Source organism: Sorex fumeus, unplaced genomic scaffold (assembly GCF_029834395.1).
Source record: "Sorex fumeus unplaced genomic scaffold, SorFum_2.1 ptg000017l, whole genome shotgun sequence".
Lineage (NCBI taxonomy): Eukaryota > Metazoa > Chordata > Mammalia > Eulipotyphla > Soricidae > Sorex > Sorex fumeus.
Window position 1 is genome coordinate 2667444 of NW_026606074.1, and position 9802 is coordinate 2677245.

Here is a 9802-nt window from a genome sequence, read left to right on the forward strand (position 1 = left end):
TGCCTCGGGAGTGGGGCACCCCGTTCCCTCCTCACTCCTCCAAGCTGGGCTGTGTGTTTGGGGGCGGGGGGGGGGGGGGCGGGTTGCTGGCTACTGACCGCATCCACCGGGGTGGGGAAGACGAGAGCGGTGGGTGCCACCAGCCTCCCCCTGCCCGGATGCAAGGCAGGCCCGCACCCCCACTCCCAGGCCCGCGGACCAGGCGCCCCAACTCGGAGCCGCGGCGGCGGGCGGTGGGGGTGGCGGAAGTCGGGTGGTACCCGGCTCACCTGTCCCGGGGGAGGGGCGCGGCGCGCGCCCCACGTGAGGTGCGTGCTGCGGGCGCGTCCCCGCCCTCCCCCCGCGCGGCGAGCCCCCGGCGCGGCGGCGTCCGACTGGCGATGCCCGGAGCGGCTGGGCGGCCGGGCCCGGCGCCGGCGAGACGTGAGCGTGCACACGTACGCACACAGCGGGGGGAAGAGGCGGCGAGCGGCGCCCAACTTTCCCCGCGTCCCCCGCCGGCCGGCCCGCGGGAAGGCAGCCCCGGGGGGCGGGGAGGCAGGGGCGCCCAGCGGGCGCAACCAGGAGGAGGGAAGGTGGGGTCGCGTTCCCGGGGGTGAATTTTCAGCGGCGGGGGTCTTCGTGAGCGTTTCCAGCCGATGCCCGGGCGGGGACAGGAACGCGGGGTGCGGAGCGGCGAGGGGCGCGCGGGGGAAGTGGTGCAGAGTGGCCCCTGGCGCTCCCTCCGGCCGCCCTGCCACCCGCGTGGAAGTGATGCAAGCCCGGGCTGTCACCTGGACCGTCCCCGCCGCCCAGCCCGGGCCGGCCGGGAGTGGAGGCAGGGCGAGGGATGACGGCGGCGGGTGAATGCAGCGGCGTGGGGCGCGGGCGCGGGGCTTGGGGGCCAGCTGCAGCCGGCCTCTCCCTGCGCTCCGGCGTCTCCCTCCACTACCCTGCGTCGCTGGGTTTGGATGGCTTTTTCCCCCTTTTTTTTAGTGGAAAGCGTCCCAACGCCAGGAATTCCCATATGTGCTCAGTTTGTCCCCGGCATCTCGGTGCCCAGGACTCCTCCAATCTGCCAGGGCTTCCGGGCTGGGCGTCTCGCGGAATGCCAGGCGGCGGAAAGAGAAACTTTCCCAGCGCGGTGCGGGTGCGCCGCCGCCCTCCCTCCCGTGCGCGGCCGTGCGCTCGGCCCGGCCCGCTCACACCCGCGCGCGGACGCGCGGACGCCGGCTCCGCGGCAACTTCGGGCGCTCGCGGCCGCGCCGGGTAGTGGTTGGCGCAGGCCCCGCCTCCCGGCCGCGTTGTCAAACGGGCCGGGGTCTCGGATTGGCCCAGCCGCCGGGACAACACCTGCTCGACTCCTTCATTCAAGTGACACCAGAGCCTCCGGGGATATTTGAGGCACCGGCCCCGCCGCTGGCCGGCACTCGGCAGCGCGGCCAGCGCCTGATCACATGGTCTCCGGAGAGCTGCGGGAGGGCGCCGGGTAACCTCCAGCCGAGCGCGCGGCGCGGCCGCGAGGAGGAGGGACACGGCGAGCACGGGAGGAACACAAAGAACCCAGGTCTCCGGGCGCGAGGCCCGCCCCGAGAACCATGTGCGCCGAGCGGCTGGGCCAGTTCGTCACCCTGGCTCTGGTGCTGGCCACCTTCGACTCGGCGCGGGGAACCGACGCCACCAACCCGCCCGAGGGTCCTCAGGACAGGGGATCCCAGCAGAAAGGTCGCCTGTCCCTGCAGAACACAGGTGAGTCCGGCCCGCGCCGCGCCCCCGGCCCGCGCCGGGAAACTCCGAGAGGCGCGTCCGTGCCGAGGAAAGCCCCAGGCTCGGCGCGCCCGGAATCTGCACGTGCCGGCGGGTGATGAAATGGCCGGGGCAGGACTTGTTGCCGTCCTCCCCGGGGTCCAGGGTGGATGTGCTGCGCCAGACGCGGCCCTGGCGGCTCCGAGGTCCCCGCACCATCCGGCCCGCCTGCCCTCGGGAGGTCAGGAGGGGCCCCAGAGCCGCGCTGCGCGCTGGCACCCGCAGAAACTTCTCTCCCCAGACGGCCGGCCTGGGGCGGAGAAAGACGCTCTTCCCAGCCTCCAAGATACCCACGACCGGTAACTTGGTCAGCAAGACAAACTGCCGGACAACTTTCCCCTCGAGGACAGGGCTTTCCGAAGGAGGGGGTGAGGATGCAAAGCAGAGCTTCGGGGCGCTGCCGCCCGCCCGCCCGCCCCACGGCAGGTCTGCAAGCCGGGAATGGTGCCACGGCCCCAGCCATGCGCCGCCGCTGCCCTCCGCTCAGCGCCAAGCTGCCGTGCAGGGCACCGGGCTGGCTCTTGTCCCAGCTCCAGGGAGAGAACGGAAATCTGCCTGCAGCTCCTGCGCTCCGGAGGGTGCCCCCCTTACTTGGGGGTGTGTGCGTGCGTTCCCTGCAGGGCGCGAGTGCCCTTTGGGGACGCCCCAGCGTGTGAATGCGGGCCTGGCACGCACTCCGGGCAGCGCGTGAGCGCGTGGGAGCTTCCCATCACCTCCGGCACAGCGGCCGCAGCTGCCGGCAGGCGACCTGGGCACGGAACTGTGACTTCTAAGTTAGACTTTTGGCCCTCTCCCCAGCCTACCGCCACCCCCCACACTGCATCCAAGTGTGGATCTCGGCTTCTCTGCTGCCCTCTCCCAGATACACTTTTCTGATGTAATCCCGTGCTTGGTTTGAGTCAGGGAATTGGGGAGGGGGAGGGAGGGCCAGCTGCCTCTCCTGCCCTCTCCCTCCAGAAAGACAAATCACGCTGAGCAGAGGTATGGGGTGCGCTGGCGCGTGGGTCACAGGAATCCTGGAGCAAGCGACACCTCACACAAGCTCCAGCCCGCCTCTCGCTGCCAGCCCCGCACGGCTGCAGGCAGGACGCACCAACCGCAGCTGCCTGACCCGCGGTATTTTTAATGTGGAGGGATCGGAGGCGCTGCCTTAATAGGAATTTTGTTTTGATTTTTAGGTGTTGAATCATAAAGCTGAATTGAAACTGCTTTTCTGGACGCCCTCACTTGGGGTCAGGAAGGAAATGGCTGGGATTCAAGAACAGCCTCCTTCAGACCGGAGTCTGAAAGGGGCATGTTCCCTGATGCGGCGCGGGGGGCCCACAAGCCCACCCTGGGAAGCGCAGTTCTGCTTGGCCGCAGCCTGAAGAAAGGCCCCACTGGCTTTTCTGCCCTCAGACTCAGTCTCCCCACGGTGACCGTGGCTAAGCGGGAAGACGGAGAGTGGAATACTCTTCCACGGCTAGGCTGGGGTTAGGCGCAGGACAGTGGTGAGCTGGTCACAGAAACAGCTCTAGGTAGGAGACTCATGAGACAGTGCTCTCTGCTTTCCCTGCTCTTGTGGACCCGATAATCGATTCTCTCCTCTCTGTCTCTCTCTCTTAAACTTTAAGCCTCACTAAAATTTTAAGTCTCTCCCTACCCTCTTTATTTGGGGACCATGGCCAGTGGTGCTGGGGGGGGGGGGCTGGACGCTACTCCAAGTTCAGTGCTCACTCCAGGGGGGGCATTAGGGTGCCAGGGACGAAACCTGGGACTCCCACATGAACAATACGTGCTCCCACATCTGAGCCGCCTCCCCAGCCAGCCTCCTGCTCTCCGGCATGGCCGAGAACTTGAGCTCTGTCCTGGATCCTTCTCCTTGCAGCGGAAATCCAGCACTGTTTGGTGAGTGCCGGCGACGTGGGCTGTGGCGTGTTCGCATGTTTCGAGAACAACTCCTGTGAGATCCAGGGCTTGCATGGACTCTGCATGACTTTCCTGCATAATGCGGGGAAGTTCGATGCCCAGGTAGGATCCGGAACATGCTGGGGGTGAGGAGGGGGCAGACAGAGCCAGCCCTGATTCCCAATGCATGTCTGCAAGGGGGAAGGGGAGGTTCCGGGTCTCCCCCACCCCACCCCCAGGCTCTGCTTGCTGGCACTTTCGGGTAGCTGGCATCCTTCTGGACCCGGGGCAAAGGGGGATGGTCGAGGCATTAATGGAGGATTCTGGTGGAGAAGACCAGGATCCCCGTAAATGAAAAAACCCTGGACAGAGGGGCTGGGGAGGTAATGCAGTGGGCAGGGCGCTTGCCTTGCATGCGGCCCACCCAGGTTTGACCCCCATATGTCTCCCTGGCACTGCCAGGAGTAAGCCCAGAGCACAGCTGGGCACGGTGCAAAGCCAACAACAACAACAAAGACCTTCCTGACGTAGAGAGCCGCTGGGTCTGACCAGAACAGTGGCAATCCATTCCCAGGGGGAAGATCAGGTCCATTCGCACAGGTGGGGGGGGGAGGGTTTTCGGCGTCTCCAGGGGGGATGGCGCAGGGCACAGCTGCATCAGCTCCCAGGGCGGGGACCCTGCACAGGCAGGCCCTGAGTGAGCCCTGCTCCATATGATAATTATAGGCAGGGCCTGACCCACTTCCCTTCCCCAGGTCCGGCCCCCAAAGCTGCCTTGAAACTCGGCTGCAAGGGGAGCAGCCTGCTACCTCACTGAGGGTAGGGGGCACGGAGCTCTGCCCCCTACATCACTCTTGCCGTTCTGGGGGTCTAGGACCCCATGGCAGGAGGGGACCGGGACAGGGCGGCTCCCTGACCCACCTGCCAGGCGGTACTGTGAGAAGCACCCCACCTTGTGCAGGCAGGACCAGGACAACTGCCCTGCTCCGGCCTCCAGGAGGGCGCCCCAGGGGGCCGACTGTCCGCTTCTAACAGAAACCGCAGGTTGGGTCAGTGTGGTCCCTCCGGGGGCCCCTGCCCAAACAGGGTGGTCTCTGCCCCGCCATGGCTTGTCTGCAGAACCGGGTGCAGAGGACCCTGGGGAGGCGCTCTGGGGGACCTCTCCCACAGTGCCCCGGCGGATGTTGATAAGGGAGCGGAGGCCCCCCAGCCCATCCCCGACAGCTGTCTCCCTTCCAGGATAAGGACAAGCTAGCAGCATGGTGGCCAGAGGGAGGACTGGGTCCAGATGCGGCCTGGCTGCCGCGTGGGGGCGGGGCAGCCCCTGGGCTGCCTCCCTCGGACCCTGCCAGGCAGGGTGCCAGCAGGGCCTCAGAGAGGCAAGACAGCTGAATGGAGTCAAGCCTGCTCCGCACCGGGAGGGGGCAGGGCAGGCGGAGAGCGGGGCACGCGCGCATCCCCTCCTGCCTGTGTTCGGGGAGCTCCCCGGGCAGTACTGGGGTGGGGGGTGGGTGCCGGGTGGACCTGAGGGTTCTGCGTGCTGGGTAGCACCCCATCTTGTGTCGCTGGTGGGATGGCAGAAAGAGGGGAAGGCGTGAGCTTCGGAGAAATTCACTGGGGCCCCCCAAGGCAGGACCACCAGCAGCCAATGTGGGGACACCTCGAGGCCACACAGTCACAGGAGGCCCAGCAGGGGGAGGGAGGAGAGACTGGTCAGTCTACTGTGGGGGGGGGCTAAGCCGCCCCAGAGGGACCTCCTTGTGGCGCAGGGCCTGCCCTACCAGGACGTCCGCCTGGGCCAGCTGTGGCGAGGACATGGCAAGTGACCGGGTCCCCCCATGGCCCCTCTCTGTCCCAGGGCAAGTCCTTCATCAAAGAGGCCCTGAAGTGCAAGGCGCACGCGCTGCGGCACCGCTTTGGCTGCATCAGCCGCAAGTGCCCGGCCATCCGGGAGCTGGTGCTGCAGCTGCAGCGGGAATGCTACCTCAAGTACGACCTGTGCTCGGCCGCGCGGGCCAACGCGCACGTCCTGGCCGACATGATCCACTTCAAGGACCTGCTGCTGCAGGAGTGAGTGGGGCGGCGGCGGGGAGTCGCGCTCAAGGGGCGGAGTGGCTTTAGTCATTTTCATGGTGCCGGGATCAGATCCGGGGGCTCCCACTTGCAAGGCAGGTAAGGGCTCCGTGCTGAGCCACCTCGCGGCCCCCTGCAGGGAGCTGGGCTCTTGGTTGGGGTTTTTTTTTGGGGGGGGGGGGGGGGCAGGAGACTACTCCCTGTGGGTGGGGCCGGGGCAGGAGCCCGGCCCCCTGTGTGCAAGGCCAGTGCCCAGCCTCGGCGCAGAGCCCCTCTCCAGGCCGGCCTCTCCTGTCGCCGGGCAGGGCCCTTCCCAGGAGAGCTGCAGGGACTTCCTGGGACCCCTCCCTCCTTTCTGTTGGCCTTCAGCCAGAGAACACAGAGTGCCACCTTCACTTCCAAAATCACCAAGGACAGACCAGGAGGAGAAAGAGCCTCTGCCTTACCAGGGCCACGTACCCCTAGTTCCGGGGCTGTCACGAGCTGGGCACACGCCCCGGCCGCCCTGGCCTCCCCGCCCCAAGGCTGGACGAGACAGCAGACCCGCTCAGAGGCCCAAAGCTGGGCACCGTCGCGCTCCTCCCACCCGAGCACGGCCTCCCTGGCTGCAGAGCCTGCTGGGAGCCAGCAGCCGTCACTGCACGCCCGCTTTCTGTGGCCTCTCTGAGGGAAACAGACTCATGTCTGCAGACTAGCAATGCGCTCATTGGCCCAGGACATCTCATTCCTTCTTAAAAGTCATTCTCTTGAGGGGCCAAAGTGATAGTAAGGAGGGCGCTTGCCTTGCATGGGGCCAACCCGGGTTCTCACCCTGGCACGACTCAGGGTCCCGAGTCCTGCCAGGAGTGGTCCCTGAGCACCGAGCCAGGGGCGAGCCCTGACCACCACCAGGAGTGGGCCGGAAACCAAACGAGGCCATCCTGTTTAGAGGTGGGATGGCCATTATTTTGAACATTGCTCCACCCCTTCAAAGGACTGGAGCACCCACTTTGCCCTGGGAGCCCCGGTGGATGAGGCCTCTACTGATCCCCCAAGCTGGGGTCGATCCCTCCCTTCTGGGTTCCCCAAATCCTGCACATCACTAAGGCAGGGCAGTGTGACTGTGGGGCATCCCTCTGAGACATGGGGCAGAAAGCAGCCAGGACAAGCACTGCTGGTTCGGTGCTCACTCCCTGGGCCTACCTGGCTCAGTGCTCACTTCCCGGGACCACCGGAGACAGTGCTTATACCCTGGGACCACTGGACAGTGTTTTTGCTGGGGATCTTCAGAGCAGTGCTCCCCTTTGAATTAAGCCCAGCCGTGCGGGCTGATGGCTCAGTGCTCACACCCAGCAATGGGTGCTGCTTGTGCCCAGGGGGAGAAGGGGGCATGCGGCACCCAGCGCCAGTGAGGCCTGAGCTCCCCCAGGCTCGGTTATCCAGCGCTTGAGCCAACTTCAGCACTTCTGAGCACAGAGCTGCAGAGAGGCCCGCAAGATCAGGACCCCCGTCCACAGGACACTGGCTCCGACCAGATGAAGGGAAAATGACAGTCCCCCAGAATCTGCCTGTCCCTCCCTCCCAAGCACCTGGTGTCCAGGCTGTGGTCAGTCCCGCTCCCCTCAGTGCCCTCTTCCCCACTCCCCTCTCCATCCGCTGCCTGTCTCCACCCACGTCCCCTCCAAGTATTTTTAAAACTCCTCTGGCCTCACGGACACCCAGTGGAGAGGGCCGGCCTCTGTCACCGTGTGGCTGAGCCTGCAGCCGGGAAGGCCACAAGCCAGCTGGATCCCAGTGGAGCTGAGCACATGCCCCTCCCCCAGCTGTGGGTCCACTCCCGAGAGAGCCAGTGCCAGAGCCCTTCTCGGCCGCCTGCGCCCCCCCCACCCCCGCTGGTGCCCTGCACGGCCCTCAAGTCCCCAGGCTGTGATGTGCAGTCAGAGATGGTGGGACCTCCCCCCCACAAGGCCCCAAGATCCCGCCACCCAAACACTCCTGGGCACTGAGCCCCACCCTCTCCTCTGCTATGTGGGCCTACCTCACCCCCGCCCGGTGCCCCCCCCCCCCCGGGCCAGCTTACTAAGGACAGAGACAGAAGCAGGGCGGTCCAGGCCCCCTAAGGTGGTCGGCGGGAGTCAGACTACCGCTGCGGCCTGGAAGACCCTCCCAGTGACCATGCTTCTGTCACCTGGCACACGGCCGTGTGGCTCTGAGCCCGTGCCAGCAGACGGATGGCAGGACGGCCGCTTAGGGACACCAGTCAGGGAGCGGGGGGTGTGAGGGGCTCGCGTGGAAGAGCAGGAGCAGGGCGCCTGAGCACCACGTGACGTGGCCCCAGGTAAAAGGCCTAGGAAGGCCCGCCAGCCAGCACAACGCTGCACACAGCCCCGCGTCGGGGGGCAGGTCCCAGCCCCTCTGCCTGGCCCACACCCTCCCAGCGCTGCTGCTGCTGCCCCTGCTGAGGGCCGGGCTCTGGGCGGCTTCCCTGGTGTGCAGGCTGAGAAGCCCCCTGGGGGAGTCGGGAGCCCCCCGAGCAGTGGGCCACAGGGATCTCTGCAGAGACAGCCCGTGGCACCCCTCACAGCGGCCGCTCACCCGCCTCTCTGCTCTGCCGCAGGCCCTTCGTGGAGCTGGTGAACCTGCTGCTGGCGTGCGGGGAGGAGGTGAGGGCGGCCGTGGCCCGCAGCGTCCGGGCGCAGTGCGAGCAGAGCTGGGGCGGCCTGTGCTCCATCCTCAGCTTCTGCACCTCTGCCCTGCACAGGCCCCCCACGGCCGCTCCCGAGCGCCAGCCCCCGGGGGACAGAGCCCGGCTGACCAGGGCCCAGCTTGGGGACGCGGAGCCCGGCGGTCGGGAGCCTGGCCGCGGAGCCAGGGGCGAGCGCGGCGGCCGGAGCCCCGTCCACGCCCTCTCCCGGAGCCAGGCTGCATGGGGGCCTGGGGCCCCGGGAGCCCCTGGGAGCAGCAGTGAGGGCGAGGGGGGACAGCCTGAGGACTCGGACATCCGGAGGTGAGACGCCAGCCTGCCCTCCGTGCCGTCCCTTTTCTTCTCTGTGGACATTCCAAGGACATTCGCCATCACTGAGGGGGCTGCGGCACCCAGGCACAGGCGGGACTGCAGAGCTGACGACGGTCGCCGGGAGGCCTGGGCACAGCGGGCACTGCCCTCCCCTGGCCGTGAGGCAGCCTAGGGCCCATATTTGTAAGTGGAGGCCGGTGTGCCTCTTGTCCTCCTTTGCAACTTTGCTTTCTGTCCGCAGAGCTAGTGGCCTGCGTTCTGCTCTGCGGAGGGGAGGGGCAGGGGAGCGGAGCGTCCCCGACGGACCATATGCGGACGCAGTTGGACACCCTCACCCCCTCTGAAGCTCCAGGAGCCGCCACTGCCAACAACTGGCACGTCCCACCCGAACACGCAGTGGGGGGACGCTGGGCGGGTGCTTGGTGCCAGCGGAAATGGGGCTCCTCGCGGGGTCCCCAGAGGTGCAGAGCCACCTGGCCGGGGCAGGGCTCCCGAGAACCACGTCTGAGCCGTTGTTCGGCCTCGCGGGTCCCTACTTTAACCACTGCTTCCACTGTCGGGTCCACTTTTTTATTTATCCAATTCCTCCTACCTATCTGTCCTCTAAATAAACGCTTTTGGAAAAAGCAACCGGGCGACAGAACAGGAGTCCAACGGCAGGACGGGGCTGGGGAGGGTGTTCAAGACGAGACCTGGGGCCCCCAGCCAAGCGCTCTGCTGAGGCCTCTCCCGTTCCCTCTGAACACAAAGGGAACGGGCGGGGAGAGACCTTGCACCTGCTCACGGGGTTCGATCCCCGGCACCACATACAGTCCCCGAGCCCACCAGGAGTGATCCCTGAGCACAGAGCCAGGAGAAAGCCCTGAGCAGCACTGGGCGTGGCCCAGAACACAAAACTGAAATAATGAAAGGAATGAAACAACAGACTTAGCCAAGCGGCTGTCCCCAGCATGCCCCGTCCCTGGAGGACATGGCCTGGCTGCGCTCACCAGCAGGGGCGCAGACAGACGCAGGAGGAGCTGCCCAGGCACTCCCACCCCCATATCCCAGTTCCAGGACTTC

General features: G+C 66.6%; 1 protein-coding gene across 1 annotated transcript; it reads left to right on the forward strand.

The window, feature by feature from the left end:
• The first annotated feature begins 1233 nt into the window (after window positions 1-1233).
• On the forward strand, window positions 1234-8803 carry STC2 (stanniocalcin 2). Its single transcript, XM_056112378.1, has 4 exons — window positions 1234-1728; window positions 3653-3795; window positions 5531-5742; window positions 8342-8803. Exons 1-4 carry the CDS (start codon window positions 1578-1580, stop codon window positions 8733-8735), a joined length of 900 nt encoding a protein of 299 aa, XP_055968353.1. The 5' UTR covers window positions 1234-1577; the 3' UTR covers window positions 8736-8803.
• The last annotated feature ends 999 nt before the right edge of the window (window positions 8804-9802 follow it).

Excerpts from the sequence above, each read along its gene's own strand:
- STC2 (XM_056112378.1), top strand. The coding sequence starts at position 1,578 with ATGTGCGCCGAGCGGCTGGGCCAGTTCGTCACCCTGGCTCTGGTGCTG. Across the intron at positions 1,729-3,652 it reads CCTGTCCCTGCAGAACACAG|CGGAAATCCAGCACTGTTTG; the intron begins GTGAGTCCGGCC and ends TTCTCCTTGCAG. Across the intron at positions 3,796-5,530 it reads CGGGGAAGTTCGATGCCCAG|GGCAAGTCCTTCATCAAAGA; the intron begins GTAGGATCCGGA and ends TCTCTGTCCCAG.